Source organism: Mercurialis annua, linkage group LG1-X (assembly GCF_937616625.2).
Source record: "Mercurialis annua linkage group LG1-X, ddMerAnnu1.2, whole genome shotgun sequence".
Lineage (NCBI taxonomy): Eukaryota > Viridiplantae > Streptophyta > Magnoliopsida > Malpighiales > Euphorbiaceae > Mercurialis > Mercurialis annua.
The window spans coordinates 40,109,667-40,126,783 of record NC_065570.1 but is presented as its reverse complement, the minus strand read 5'-3'; the positions used below and the strand labels follow the sequence as shown (position 1 = coordinate 40,126,783).

The following is a 17,117-nucleotide window of genomic DNA, read 5'->3' as shown; positions in this document are numbered from 1 at the left end:
TAGACATTGGCGCATCTCGTCATGTCTACCATGATCATTTTATTTTTAAAACATACACTACTATTAATGATAAGAAAGTGTTGTTCGGTAACACTCATATCACTACTATTGCTTGAATTGGAAGTGTCAAACAAAAGTTTACTTTGGAAAAGACATTGATTTTGAAGGATGTTATGCACAATCCTATGATGAGAAAAAATTTGATGTTTTGTTATTTTCTAAAACAAGCTGTGTTTTATCATACTATTGGGGGTGATTTGTACACAATTGCTAAGAATGGTATTTTTGTGAGAAAGTGTTATGCTTGTGAGGGAATTTTTAAAATGAATATTGACATTAATATTATCAATAAAGTTTCTAATTATGTTTACATGTTGTGTGATTTTAATGTTTTTCATGCTAGAATTTGTAATGTTAATAAAATGATAATTTGTAACATGGGTACTTTAGGTTTAATAACTAAAATGACCTTAAATGAATCTGAAAAATGTGAATTGTATAGTTAAGCAAAAATAACTAAAACATCACATAAATAAGTAATTGAATCAAAACCTTTAGATTTAATTCATTCTAGTATAAGTGAACTTGACGGTAATTTCACCAGAAATGATAAATGATATTTTATCATTTTTATTGACGATTGTTGTGATTGTACATATGTGTATTTGATGAAAAATAAAAGTGATATACTTGACATGTTTATTGAATTTCATAACTTACATGGCATTATACTTAAAAGGACTACACCTTATTCACATGAAATGTACGGTAAAGTCGAAAGAAAAAAATAGATCATTAAAAGATGTAGTTGTTTCTATTTTATTTTGGTGGGGTGAAATATTATTGATTGTTTGCTATGTGATTAATAAAGTTCCAAAATACAATAATAAGATTTCACCTTATGAAATTTTGAAGAATAGACAACCGAACTTATCTTATTTAAGAATGTGGGATTGTTTAGCCTATGCTCATATTCCTGATTCGAAAAGAATAAAATTGGCAAGTAGAGCCTATAAATGTGTTTTCATTAGTTATGCAGTTAATAGAAAAAATTATAGATTCTATGACTTAACTACACGAGTGATTATTGAATCTATGGATGTTGATTTTTATGATCATAAATTTCCTTTTAAACTGTGAAATAGTTGGGGCAAATCATCTAGTAATATTCATGTGGTCAAAGGTAGTGATATTACTGATGATATAGAGCTAGCGCTAAGAAAAAGTAAAAGAGCGAGGATTACGAAAGAATATGGTTGTTTTTTTCATGTTTATTCTTTAGAGAAGGATCCTGTTTACCTCTAGGAATCTCTAACTTATTTAGATGTCGATCTTTGGAAATAAGCCATAAATGATGAAATAAGACATGGCATTTGACTAATTTATCCTTTGGACGCAAAACCATAGGCATAACAAAGAAATAGAAAGTTGATGGCTCAATTGATAAATATTAAACTCATCTTGTTGCCAAGGGTTATAGACAACGTGAAAACGTTGATTTTTTATTTACATATTCATCTGTTACTAGAATAACAACCATTAAAGTGATGATTTTATTCGATGCACTATATGATTTGGTGATACATCAAATGGATGTTAAAATTGCTTGTTTGAGCGGTGAATTAGATGAGGAAATTTATAAGGACCAACGTAAGGGTTTTGCTGTATATGGTCAGGAGAATACGCAAGTTAGAAAAATATTTGAATGGTCTAAAGCAGACACCTAAGAAATGGTATGAAAAATTTGATAACCTTGTCATTTCAAATGGTTTTAAAGAAAACGAAACTGACAAATGTATTTATTATAAATATGATAATGAGCTTTTTACTTTCATATGTTTGTATGTTGATGAATTATTAATTTTATGATCATATATTCATGTTGTGAATGCAGTGAAATCAATATTGTATGCCAACTATGGGATGAAAGACCTGGGAGAAGCTAGTGTAATTTTTTGCATAAAGATTACAAGGTCAATCTCATTATGTTTAGAAGATTATAAAGAAATATAATTACTTTGACTGTAAAGCTGCTTGTACACCATATGATCCAAGTGTGAAACTATTTAAGTGCACTTGTGATAGGGTACGACAATCTAATTATGCGAGTGTTGGCAAATAATCGCAAGTGTACGATATCGCGCAGGTAATATAACTTATAAGACCAAGTATTGATCCCACAGAGACAATGGACTTAATCACTAATTTCAAATATTCTATAATCGGCTAGCTAGAAAAATTGATAGGGTTTTGTAATTTAATTAAACTAATATAAACTGAAACAAATAATAAATATGATTTAAAACAATAAGATTAAAAGATGAAGGACTGATAATCCCAAATAAATAAGTAAAATTATGGAATAGGATTTATTATTGATTTTATCGCGAATCGAGCTATTTTAAAGCACCGAATACCGCCCTCAAGCCTCAAAGATTCGAATATAATCACAACCTAAATAACTAACCAATTATTAAATCACTCTCACGATATTAAAACTGAATTAAATAATCAAATTATAATTGTAAAGCAAACTCAATGACTACCTAATAAATTCCAACCCGCTTTCACGGCGTTTTTCTCTATGTTCTTAATTATCTATGTCTATTTAATTAACAATCTCTCAATTAGTTAACTAAAATCAAACTCATGAACTAAGTAGCTAATTTAATCCAAGCAATAAGATTAATAAATAAGACACGAATTAACACTAATCCATCCAATTCAAGTAATTACCAATTTATAAGTTCATATCAAACCTTGAACAAGGGTTTTAGTTACTAATATTAAAACTGAAATAAATCAAGAAGGATGATGAAGAAGAAAGCATAATTAAACAATAAATACCGGAGTTGTCAATCTCGGAAAGCATCGTCTTGATTAAATTTGAAATCTTCAAAAATCATCTTGCAGAAACTTATTATAAAGTACTTATAAACTGCTGGAAAAAACTAAACTAAAAGCTATAAAAACTAAAATATAACTAATTTAATCAAAAGTATAATTTATTGATTGATGTCTAACTAATTCTATTACAATGCCTTTATATAGTGCAGGTAGTCCATGAGTTATATTTATTAGTGATATGCACTAGGTCAATCATGTTTGACCATGTTTTGACTTTATCATTTTGTTATTTATTGATTGGCAGTTTTTATCATTTTATATTAATGATTAAAATACTTGAATGGTTAATTCTTTTTAAGGTCATCAAATATGTGACTTGATAGTAGAACCCTTAGGTTTAATAAAAGAATTATATACCATCTATCCCTAGTTTTAATAGAACATTGAGACTAGTATGATGTTGACTGATGATTATGTTTTACTAATCATGTATATGAGATATTAAGTCAAATCATAGTTGCTATTTGAGAAATAAGGCACTGGATGACCCACTGTGAGAATACTACATAGATCACTGTCATAAGTAATTCTCATTACAGTTCTATTAGTATAATCCTTTGACCTTGAAATCATCATGGATTTCTACATAGCTATTTCATATTTTGATACAGTCTTACATTATCTTTAACAGGATAATGGAATAGATTGTCATTGGATATGAAAGTAACTATGTGAGAAATGTGAGTTACTGAGAAGGAATTTGTCCTTCATTTATTTGAGTAAGATATCTATGGGCCCCTTAAAGAAGATAGACTGAAGGAAATGCATGGCCATGCTAATTGATAAGGAGTTATCATTTTAAGTCTACTTAGAGTCAAGAAACTAATGATTGAATATTATAAGGATGACAGAACTATGCCTTATATTCAATCTAGATATGGAGAGACAAAGGGATTAAAATATTATTGTAAATGGTTAAATCGGATTATCGATATTCGTATAACTTGGGTAGTCATAATGTCTTGCTAGAGACCACTTATGACTTGTGGGCTGAAATAGGGAATTCGAGCCTACTTCCAACGTTATATGAACCTACAGGGTCGCACACTAAGAACAGGCCCAAAACAGTTATGGGTTATACAAGCCCAATGTGATTAAGTGATTAATTTTATATATATATATATATATATATATTAATTCGAAATTTAAGGATAAGTGTTTTTCTTAATTTATTATTTTTTGGAAGATAATAAATATAGTAATTAATATATATGGATGATTATCAAAAAGGAGTTTTTGATAAACATAAACTTGTAAGAATTGCAATGAGATTGAAATTCGAATTTGTCTCAAACCCTAGTGTTATTGTATCACTATAAATACACATTAAGCAATTGGTTTGAGAATCACGAAATTCATTATTCACTAAATCACTAAAATTCGAAATTGCTTGTGAAGCAATAGTGCTAGCACACAAGCACTAGTTTTGGCTAAGATCTGTTCGTGTGGATACTCGTAGAGGACGCGTTCTTTTGGAGGCGTTTCTGATCCGAGGCCAGGTATCACCAAAGTGAACCACCTCCTTCCTTCCTACATTGCTGTTGAATTCGACATACAAGTAAGTACTTATTCTGTTAATTCGAATTACATGGATCTTGGTTTGGGTTTTTAGATAAATTTTTGAAATTTCGCTGCGTCATGAACCTATAAAACCCAACAATATTACTCCTAATACAAGTTGAAATTGTATTAGGAGTTGCGTTGAAGTTGAAATAGGAGAAGAATCCAATTCGAACACTGATTTAGTCCTTTTTCTCATGTCTCGTTCGAGACAATGCATGTCTCGTTTGAGACATGGCTTAAATTGAAGGTTTCGATGCTTTTCTCGTTCGAGACATTCAGGTCTCGTTCGAGACCCTAATTCCAACTGCAAAACTACTAACTTCAAAACTTCATAACTCGATGTAGAAAACTCTAAATGAGTCGGTTCTTGAACCGCTGGAAAGCTTAGGATGTATACTTTATTTCTTATAGAGAACATGAAGTCAATTGGAGTCTTTAACGGCTCCAAAATTGTTAATGAATGCGTCGGGGTTAGATTTTCATGTGTGCAAATGTGCTTTCTTCATTCCTAAACTTCACGACTTCGATCTAATCCACGATTTATACTCTTTATTTCTCAAAACACTTCATAATTACTAAATAATTCGTTGAAATACTAACACACACCATAAAGCATAAAAACACTAAATAATGTATGAATAATACGATAAAAGTGATTAAAGACGCTTAAAAACGACTCGGAATATAGGAGTAATTTTACTCCTATCAGCGAGCATCATTTGCAGCCTTCGATATGTCATTAATTGTACTAAACTCGATATTATTTCATTGGATTATTGTGCAGGCTTCCTAATAGACCTAGTTTTGATCATAGACCTGCTCTTGAAAGGGTAATGAGATACCTTAAAAGAACCATTAACCTTGGGTTACATTATCAGAATAATCATTATGTCCTTGAAGGATATAGTGATGAATATTGAAATATATTGTCCGAAGATTCCAAAGTTACGAGTCGTTATATTTTTAGTATTTCTGGTGGAGCTCTTTCTTAGAAATCAAAGAAACAGATAATTTATCCCAATCCACCATGGAGTCAAAAATGATAATTCTAGCTGCTGCTAGTGAAGAAGCAGGATGGCTAAAAGGCCTACATACTAAGATTCCTTTATGAGAAAGATTGATACCTTGCTCCATTGTGATGAACCGTGAATACTGCAAAAATTGAGAAGCATTACTGTTACGGTAAGAAACGACAGATACGTCGTAAGCAAAACACTATTAGAGAATCCATCTCAACAAAGGCTGTTAGAGTGGATCATGTACACACTGATGATAACTTAGCATTCATTCATTCGTTAAGAAGACCTCCAGTTAAACAAATTACACTAATGAATGAGTGCCACCTCAACACCGTGAATCGATTTCAAAAAAAATGAAAGTTGATATATGTTTATGACAAGTTTTAAAAGGCGTACATGTAAAGTTGGTGAATTTTTATGACATTACCCCTACTTTTTTTTGTCACAATCCAATTCCATGAGTCGAGACCGGCTCTAAGGAATAGGAGTGGTAGCTTCCAAACCTGTAGCAAGCCTAAGCCCCTCATTAAATATTTTACGTTTTAAAAACATTAAAAGGTTTTCAACTTGATTCGTAAAACCTTTACTGAAAACACAATCATGTAAACATTATATGAAAACTAGTAATAGGGCGTAATTGTCACTTCAAATAACATATTAGCATGTCCGAATACAATGTAAACAGTATATGAAAACTGGTATTATTACTTTAGAAACTAGGCGGTAACTTACTAGTCTTATAACATAGGTCACCCTATTTTAAAATAATACCAAAACCTTTGTAATAACATATACAAGAATAAAACACGCAATACTGGTAATAGTTTATCTTTTATTAAATATCGCAGCTTTTAAAACTTATACATATATCGTAGTTCAAATCAGAGTCATGTAAAAATAAAGTGAACTACTGTAAAAAGAAAGACAAACTTTCTGATACCTAACTACTTGCAGCTCTATAAATATAATTGACATTAACTTCTGGAATTATTATGGAAGCCCGACCTCGTAACTTGATGACCTGAAAAGAAAATATTGAATGGGTCAGAAATATAAATACTTCTGAATGAGTCTATACTTTTACAATTGAATATTAAAATCGCATATAATAAAAACTATAAACCACTAATTTCCTAACAGACAGCTATGGTATTAATCTCGACTCACAACCTTGTTTAAATATATACTGTGAACTGAATTACAGTTAGTGATATACACTAGGTTAATTATATTTAACCATGTATTGACTTTGCCTTTTGTTATATATTAGTTGGATATTATTATCATTATATATTATAATTAAATACTTGAAGGGTATGATGTTGACTGATAATTATGTTTTACTAATCATGTACAATATTAAGTTAAATGATTGGTTACATTTAGGAAATGAAGCACTGAATGACCTGTCATGAGAAGACTACATAGATCCGTGTCATAAGTATCTTTCATTATAGTAATATTAAACCAATTTTTTGACCTTAAAATCACCATAGATTTCTACATAACTATTTCACATTTTTAATACAATCTTACATTATCTTTAATAGGATAATGGAATAAACTGCCGTTGGATATGAGAGTAACTATGTGAGTGACTGAGAAGGAATTTGTCCCTCAATTATTTGAGTAAGATATCTATGGACCCCTTGAAAAGATAGACTGAAAAAAATGCAGGGGCACGTTAAATAAATTGATTCTTCTCCATTATTTAAAATTTTAATTAATTTAAATAATTTATTTATAATTTAATCAAATTTTAGATAAAAAAATTTAAAATTATATTTTTAATAATTTAATTTTAAAAAAATTATAGTTTTGAGAAAATCGAACGATGTGTGATTTCGAGAAAATCAACCATCTTCAAATTATCCTCAAATATTATTAAATAAATAATAAAAATTTAATTAATTAACAAATTAAAATAAAATATTAATTCCGTTCGCCTTGAACTTTTCCATACTCCGACTACCTTCAATTCCATTTCTTCTGCTACTTTAAAAAAAATCTGGCCACCAACTTCCGCTATCCATGGCAGGACTCCGTGGTTGGAGAAGTTCGGCTATGGTCATATGGTATTCTCGAACAAAGGATCACTTTCACCCCCGAACTTGTGTCAAAGTATCAAAAAAGTCCAAAGCTGAAAAAAGGGATCACTTATACCATGAACTTGTGTAAAACGGGTCAAAACCCCCCCTCCCCACTCTCACCTAAGAGAGTGTACTACACTCTCCGGTTTTTCATATTGGTTTTGTTACTAAGGGTGGTTTTTGATAGAAAAAAGTTGAAAATGGTCCTTATTTTTTTTAAACATTACAAATTAAAACTTATAATTAAAAAAGTACAATTTAATCCCTATTATTCTAAAATCTAAAACAACAAATTAACCCTCTAATTTTTAATATATAACAAATTAATCTCCAAATTTTAAAATCTGAATTAACTAATTAACCCCAAAAATTAAAATATTAATGAATCAACCCTAATTTTTTAATATACATAAAAAAATTAATTTTTTTTAATTTTTTTTTAAAATACAGACCCGCGGGTCTGTTCTTCCAGACCCGCGGGTCACAGATCCTCAGGTGAGGATCTGTTAACAGATCCTCACCTGAGGATCTGTTCTTGAGATCCTCCGACGAGGATCTGTACAGATCCTCGCCGGAGGATCTGTTGAAAGATCCTCGCGCGCGAGGATCTGTTCTTGACAGATCCGCGCGAGGATCTGCAGATCCTCGTCTGAGGATCTGTTACAGATCCTCAGGTGAGGATCTGTCAAGAACAGCTCCGGCGAGGAGGCTCCTCCTCCTTCTCGCCGGAGCAAAAAAAAAATTAGAAAAAAATTTGGCAAAAAGGCTAAAAAGACCCCTAAATTAACTAGGGATTAATTGTAATTTATTAGGTTTTAATTGCAATTAATTAGGATTTAATTGAGATTAATTAGAATAAAAAATATTAATTAAAAGCTCACTCTCCAATTAAGGTGCCACATCAGCATAAGGGGCTTTTTGAGCCGGTTTACACAAGTTCAGGGTATAAGTGATCCGGTTTTCCAGCTTTGGACTTTTTTGATACTTTGACGCAAGATGAGGGGTGAAAGTGATCCTTTGTTCTGGTATTCTCCATGTTGTGGAGAAAAATAGATCGTTCTTCCTCATCATGGAGAAGCATATATCTGTTATTCTTCTCCACAATGTAGAAGAACGATAAAAACAGCCATGGCCGGATTTCTCTTTCCATGGAGTCCGACCATGGAGAGAATGGCGGTGCGGTGACAAAAGCCGGGAAGGGGGAGTCATCTGAAGATTAAGTTTTTGTTGATGGAGGAGTCGGTAAACTGTACTATTTCATTAGTTTCGTTGGTTTGTGGACATGATTCGTCACACAAAAAACGACGTATCAAAACTGAAGTGAATCAAGTCTTCCACGAGCAGAAACTATTAGAGGTTTAATTGATTCTTTGCAGAGAATTATTGATAATCTACCTGAGCATGCTTTTTATTCAGTAGGTAATATTGATGAAACTACTACGAAGGCTACGAACGAGAACAACTTGAAGAAATGGCCTTAAATTTTTAGGGTCGGAGCATTAACAATGGGGATGGAGAGTTGAAGAGAAGAGCAAGTTTTGCTATTATTATAACATAAAAGATTATTCTAAATATATATTAAAATATATAATATGTGATTTGAATTTATCTAAAATGGAAAATAGGTCGATTTAATGCTTTAGGGTGGAATTGAAAGTGAAAGGTGTGGATTTGGATGTTATCGGCGATTTTACAACGTGAAGGAGAAAATGAAAATGGACTAAAAGTTGGAGGTTTTTTCAGACTAATAGCCTCATATTAAATTTGACTAATCTTATTAATATTATTACATTATTTATTATTAGAGGTAAACTTAAAAAAATAGCAACCAATGCTTATTTTGATATTTGAAAGTCATAAGTACTATGAAGCAAAAAAAATTATTAATTAATACAAATTTTATGAGTAAGAATGGGCAATTTTCTTTTACCATCAAACATAAAGATCTATAAGTTGATAATTATCAACTAAGGAATGCATTAACCTTATATTTATCAGCCCAGCTCATAAATAAGTTTAATTTATTAGAGAAAACTAAACATCTAAATTGATAACTATCAACATTAATTTGTTGATAACTACAAACATCTAAATTGGCATTAAACTTGTGATTATACTGAACTATATGAAAGTAATAAAATGAGTACTGAACTTTTTTTTTTAATAAAATAAGTACTGAATTATGCGAAACGTTATAAAATGGATACTTTCAGCCATGTGTTCTCTATTAATTTGACGAAAGAAGAAGCCACATCAGCAAAAAGTGACTGAGAGCACCCATTTTATAACGTTTTGCATAATTCAATATCTATTTTGAAACTTTCACATAGTTTAGTACCATCCCACGTTTAGTACCCCATCTAAATAAATGGAAGCTATTGCTTGAATTGTTCAGTGTGATGTTTGGATATGTTGCTTGTGCTTTGCCTTGTGAAATAATTAAATCAATAAAAAAAAGCCTAATTACTTAAAAACACCCCACCTTGTATTTTTTTTTTTCGTTTATACCCCAACGTAGGAAAATTCTCAATTATACTCAATTTTGGGTTTTTTGTTTTCAACTCTACCCCGAAGTACTAAATTGTTCTTTTTTCATCTGAAAAAAAAAATTAAAATAGTCCCTTATTTTTAACTTATATTTTAATTAAACGTCAATGTTATTAATTATACAAAAATACCATCTTCTTTAAAAAAAATTAACTAATAATGACTATTTAATTTATATTAATTATCATTAATTTCTTCAAAATTTAAAAACTTAACAAAATTAATACATAATTAAAATAATTAAAAAAAATCCGATTTTTTTTCGAACAAATCTGGGAGGAGGAGCAGCTCCTTCTCCATGGAAGGAGGAGCACTCCTTCCTTCAAGGAAAGAGCTGCGTGCTCCTTCATTTCATGGAAGGAAGGATTTGCTCCTTCCTTCCATGGAAGGAAGGAGAAGAGCTCCTCCCATGGAAGGAGGAGCACAAAAATTAAAAAATAATTTTTTTTAAATATTTAATGATAGGTTTTAAATCGGAGAAGTATAATGGTAGATCAGACTTTTTTAAAAAATAATTTATTTTTTAATTAAGATTAGGATTTATTTAAATATTTTAAAAGTTAAAGGATCTATTTGTATTTTTTCAAATAAAAGAAAAGATGATATAATCTTTCTATTTGTTGTTATTAACATTTTTATCCATAAATTATTCAAATTATCATTAATAATAAAGAGCAGTTACAGGTGTAAGAATTCAGAAAAGGTACAACCGTTTCTAATGACCTGACATGAAAAAAGATATAAACCTTGATTCGCAGATCGCCTTACAAAATATAATCAAAATTACATAACCGCTCTAACACAATAAGATCCAATCCTTTTCTGTCTAACAGAAGACTCACAAACTCTTCATAAAAAACAACAAATCTTTCATATAGAAAGAACAGCAAAACTTTCAAAAAAAAAGACAATCACTGTAAAATAGTTATAAAAAAAAACTAATATAACTTATAACGATTTCATCTTCAATCTTGAAAGGGCTTGATCCATCTCTGATTTTTTATTTGTATATCTATTGAAATTGATGCGCCTCGTCGATAGATTTACCAACCAAAATAAAAAAGATGAAAAGGAGTCGGTCATTTATTTAATTCTAAAGCAATAAAAAAAGAAATGGCTACCGCCAACGGCAAAAATAAACCATTGACGGCAGCCGAAGCGAAAAATAAAGGAGAAACGCTTGACGGCTAGGGTTTTCTATTTGAGAGAGAGGGGAGAGGAAAAAAAGTTTTTTTAAAGATTTTTTTAATTAAAATGCATCCATATCAGTCATTGGTAAATAATATGACTGAAGTTGCACATATTTATCATACTAGCTATTTACAAAAATAGGACACATTTTTGAATTTAGTTCAAACAGTACCCTTTGATGAAGTGTTGTGATGATCATCATCGCCGCCACTGAAGAAGCAGGTTGGCTTGTAACTTTGCTCCAAAATTTTCTCAACTTGCTCAAATTGAAGACCTCTGGTTTCAGGAACGAACCGGTAGATGAAATAAAGAGAAACACAGGAAATAGCGGCGAATAAGAGAAAGGTGCCACCCGCACCAAGATGTTGAGTGAGAGTTAAGAAAGTCTCACTCACTAACAGATTACAACTCCAATTGGAAACTGCAGCAATTCCACCTCCAACACCTCTGTACTTTAATGGGTATATCTCCGAGTTGACGATCCATGGCACAGTGCCCATTCCAGGTGCATATACTATTATATATGCTGCTAACAAGATCACTGCCAGAATTCCGAATCGACTAGGGCAACCACTCTCGAAAAACACACCATTCTCCGCCTTGCATGAGCTTTTCATGTTTGAGTTTTCCTCATTAATCAGGCAAGATCCTGGAAGGAACTGATCATAGAGAACAAACAAACTCAATATCCAACTTCTTTACATTATTCTAAGATATCTTGAATTTTGGGTAATTGATTCTAGGGGTCACTGTAATTTTCAAGAATTGCAAAATGGTGACCGAACTTCAAAACGTTACAAAATGGTTACTAAACTTTCAAATATGAGATTTTGTAAGGTTTTTAAGTGTTTTACGGTCAAACTATACATATGTTGTAATCAAATTTTGATTATTTATAACAAATAATATCTTATATTTCGTATATACACACAATCAACAAAAAATCGACTCGAAATAATTTTCTTCGGTGACCAAAAATCCTTCTATCTTATCATAACCAAATAGTATAGTAACTAAAATGTTACGTTTTGAAATTTGGTCACCATTTTACAATTTTTAAAAAGTACAGTGACCTCCAAAATCAATTACCCTGAATTTTGTTACAGTTTTACCTATGTTTTGCTACGGATTATATATATTTTTGGGGTATTAAGGTAATTTGACAAAAAGAAAAGGTTATAGTGGAGTTACCTTGCTGGAAGGATTGGAACAGAATCCACATTTAGCTTTGAGACAAGACATGCAGTTCCAATTTGAAGGATGAAGAGCAGTAGCATATGCTGGACATGTAGAGTTTGCACCAAAATGTGCAGACTCAAATGAACTGATCTTGGGAGCATCAGCAGAAGCTTCCATAAACACAACCGATAACGAGACAAGAAAGAAAATAATTCCCATCATTGAAACTATCATTAGCCTTCTCCTCCCTAATCTGTCAACCAGTGCCATACTGATGAGAGTGCATACCGCGTTGAGGCCAGAAGTGACGAGGGACAGCGCCAAAGCCGTAGATTTCGAAGCAAACCCAGCGAATTGTACTATGGTAGGAGCGTAGTACATCACTGTGTTGATACCCACAAATTGTTGAGCAACTTGAACTGTAACGCCTGCGTAGAGTCCCCTGCGTACTACATCGTTTCTAAATGCACCCTTTAGTTTAGCTATTAAATTGTCGCCAATCTCAGATTCATCGGCTTTTTCGGATTCAATTGATTCAGCTAACGCGTTCATTTCTTTTTCAACTTCGTCAGACGGGTAAATTTTCTTCAAAATTACCCTTGCTTCATCTATTTTGTTCTGATGATCAAAGCATGAAGTTAGAATCATATTGAAAACCATTAACTATATTCGCACGTAAGCAGCGGTTAGAAAGTGATTTAGAACCTGTCTGTAGAGGAATCTAGGAGACTCGGGAAGAGATAACATCAAGACGAACTGAATAAGAGCGGGTAGGCAAGCTACACCAAGCATCCATCGCCATGTTCCTTTGGCCTGCATGCACACAAATGTATTACTATATAAACTTGAACAATTGAACGACTGAACTTAATAGATGTAAAGGTATACCTGAGTGAAAGCAAGGTTGACTAAATATGACAAGAATTGACCGCTGGTAATGAGCAAACCATTAGTACTAACAAGAGCACCCCGTACTTTGGCAGGTGATGATTCAGATATGTAAAGAGGTGAAGTCATTGAAGCCATTCCAACTCCTAACCCAACAAAAAATCTGCCTACTATTATCACCCAAGGACTTGGAGCTATTGCTTGGATTAATGCTCCCACAAAGAACACTACATCTGCTGATAATATTGACTTTTTCCTCCCAAATTTATCATTTATATATCCTCCTATTGCTGCTCCAATTATTGCTCCCCCAACTGCCATACTCACTATAGTCTCCTGCCAATTTAACAACATTTATCACCATATATACCAATGTTAAACACTTTGATAACCCAACTATTATTTTTAAAAATCGAACAAGTTTTAATGGCAGACTTTGATCTGAAATGAGTGGAAAATTTAACCTACCTTTTTCAAAAAAAATATTAATTGGGTTGCCAAATGTTTTAAATGAATTGTTGGTAACTATTTTAACCCGCTTTAATCGTAAATGAAATTGAGGATTATAACCTGTAACCATGTCGTAGTTTTGACAGAATGGAAATCTTCTTTGATGTAGAGCAAAGCACCAGAAATGACTCCTATAGAACCAAAATGAATATTAAATAAATGAATTGAATGGCACTGAAATAAATGAAACTAAATTACACCTGTATCATAACCAAACAGAAAGCCTCCAATTCCTGCAGATAGTGCAAGTCTCATAACATAAGGATTGCCCCATGCCATCTTTACCAGTTCTCTGAACTCCGTTTTGTCTGCTTTCATAATTCCACCGTCCACCATTTTTACTGAAATAAATGATCACTTGTTACTTTCAAATGAAGAGCTATTATTTGGTTTATATAGCCTAATCATTTTTGGATAAGCCTCAAGGGTTTAAACAACGAAAATCTCTGTTACGGATTCTGTTTATCTTATTTTCTGTTACACGAAGATATATAGAAAATGTGGTATAGTATTACAATTCAAGCTGAACACTAGACAGAGTACATATTTAGATAAATACATACATTTTTATATAGATTTCATCCACAATTTGTAAATCGTAGCTATCCGGATAGAATCTATCCGGATAGAAAACTAATTTTTTATTATTTATTTATTTAATTAAATATGAGTTACAATTTTATCCTTTTGTAATTTTTATTTACCACAATTAATTTTAAATACTATTCACTTTAATAATTACTTTTAGTTTATATTTCTCTACAAATTATCTCTTTTCTAACTAATTTTTATCCTGTCTAACTATTTTTTAAGTTAAACTGTAGTTATCTCTGAATAATGTTTGTATTAATAAATTTTTTTCTCACAATTACTATGTATTCTTTATTTTAATTAAAGAACAGTAAGTATCCACGTCTATATTTACTTACTTAGCCAAGAAATGATATAGCAGAGGAAATAGTATAGCAGCTCATGAAGAGCTATAGTTGCAGATGTAATTGGCACCGGTCGATAAAGAATAAATATCTCCAAAATTTTAATTGGTGTCTCTTATCTTTTCCTAATGAACTTCACATGCATATATTTTATACATGATAACTCTACACTGACACCAAATTTTATTCCTGAATAATTTTTTCTTTCTAAAAGATTAATAAATTTAATAAATATTCTATTCTCTAAAATTGATAAATGTTATTACTTTATATTAAGAGTTAAATGTATATAAAATTATAAACTATTTAACATATTTTCTAATTTATGATTTTAAAATTTCATAATTTAAAAAATATTCTTTTATATTATCTCTACTGCGATTGCAAATTAATTAATTAATGATGATAGAAATATTAGAACTGATATTAGAGGTGTGTATGGTTCGAGAAAATCTAAAAATTAATAAATCTCAAGAATTGTACCAAATTAGTAATTTTTGAAATAAGCTCTCATAAACAATATCGTAAATTGATTCGGTTTGAAAATTTTATTTTTCAGTACGGTTGATAAGAATGCTCTAATTTCAGATTAGAGGTGAGAATCAAAAGATTTGATTAAATGAAATCAGCTCAGCAGAGCAGTTTATATACAAGCTAAGGAGTCTGGTCTAGCTAAAATAGAAAGAACTACAGACTAATAAAACTCAGCTAACTAACTAACTTATTAGTTAAGTAATCAGCTGCTCTCTTTACAACGGTTCAGTTCAAAAATTCGGCTCTAACATTTCGGTATAATTATTGTGGTGTGAAAATCTTTCTAAGATCAATAACCATACCAATTATATTATTGGTTCGGTTTAATTTGTTTCAGAAAAGTCAATAGTCAACATATATATTTCGAGTCTGGACACTTTCTGTTTGTTTTTTTGTCCGGATTTTACCCATATATATATACACAAACTTAATTGTCATGTTATTATATTGGGTTAATTAAAAAAATATCACGAACTTTATATATTTTCTCATTTTAATTACGCAGTTCAAATTTTCTCATTTTCATGCACGAACTACCACTTTATCTGAAATTCATACATGGTGCTGAGGTGGCACTCATTCGTTGGTGTAAATTGACTTCCACCTCGGCAAATTACACCAATAGAGCCGTGACATCTCAGAACCGTGCATGAATTTGAGAAAAACAGTAGTTCGTGCATGAAAATGAGAAAATTTAAACTGCGTGATTAAATGAGAAAACATGTAAAGTTGGTGAATTTTTACGACATTAACCCTATTATATTCAACTGGATTTACGTTAAACATCAAACTTTAGCAAATTGAATCGATATTGAATTTTTTTTATTCAATTAGTTAAACTAATTAAATTAATCTAAACGTGTTTTTTATAGGATAGGCTAGAGGTGGATATTGGACGGTTCTAAATGTAAACCGGCCAACATCGGAAGGAGGGTGGTTCCAAGCCTATTTTATATTTCTTAGAGCCGGAACCGTCGGTTTTGAGTCCGAACCATATTATTTAACATATCTTAGATTTCATTATTGTATGATAGGCTTTCTTGCAAAGCTATTCGGGTTTGATAGTAAATTATTAATTTTAAACGTGATTTGAAAATTAATTTATTTTTAAAAAACTGTTTTTTATTTTTAGAATCGACTGGAACTAGAATCGGCAGGTTCCAAACTGGCCCAGAACAATTAAAGGGGCGGCTCAACGTCGATTCCATATAAAATGGAATCGGGGGGTTCCAATCCGAAACCGCTAGTTTAGAACCCGTGACTACTCCTACGTTAGACAGGTTAAAGTCGATAAATTTGTCTTTTTATTTCTGTTAAAAAAATAGTTTATTTTTTGTACTTAATTTATTATAACATATTGCTCAATTTTTTTTAAAAGTAACTTACTAAATGTTAAAATTTATACTTTGAAAAATGTTTCATAAAAAATAATATAGTTTTTATTTGTAATAATTGTAATTAAACTTCTATACAAAAAACGCATTTTCAATTATAAAATGGGTCTCTATAATATTCTTAGGCAAACTTTTAATTTGAATGTGGGTTGATAGCCGGCTCTAGGTGATGAACCGACTCAAACCGGCGAAGCAAAGTTTAATTGCAAATTTGATAATGGTTTTGCCAATATTGGCACCAGCACTAGCAGTGAGCCATTGACATTATTAAGTAAAACAATCAAATACTTATTCATAAATTTAAATAATAATTATAAAAAATTATAATGTTACTTAGTAAAAAAATTTATTATTACTTCT

At 31.1% G+C, this 17,117-nt stretch overlaps 1 protein-coding gene across 1 annotated transcript; it reads right to left on the bottom strand.

Moving 5' to 3' along the window:
- Positions 1–10,894: 10,894 nt before the first annotated feature.
- LOC126680707 (inositol transporter 4-like) lies at positions 10,895–14,402 on the bottom strand. The gene is made up of 6 exons (XM_050375883.2): positions 14,095–14,402; positions 13,955–14,025; positions 13,385–13,720; positions 13,202–13,309; positions 12,509–13,114; positions 10,895–11,976 (listed from the first exon to the last, which is right to left on the bottom strand). The coding sequence occupies exons 1-6, from the start codon at positions 14,228–14,230 to the stop codon at positions 11,479–11,481; spliced, it is 1,755 nt and encodes a 584-aa protein (XP_050231840.1). The 5' UTR covers positions 14,231–14,402; the 3' UTR covers positions 10,895–11,478.
- Positions 14,403–17,117: the final 2,715 nt, after the last annotated feature.

Excerpts from the sequence above, each read along its gene's own strand:
- LOC126680707 (XM_050375883.2), bottom strand. The coding sequence starts at position 14,230 with ATGGTGGACGGTGGAATTATGAAAGCAGACAAAACGGAGTTCAGAGAA. Across the intron at positions 13,115-13,201 it reads CTAGATTCCTCTACAGACAG|AACAAAATAGATGAAGCAAG; the intron begins GTTCTAAATCAC and ends TTTGATCATCAG. Across the intron at positions 11,977-12,508 it reads GTTCCAATCCTTCCAGCAAG|TTCCTTCCAGGATCTTGCCT; the intron begins GTAACTCCACTA and ends CTCTATGATCAG.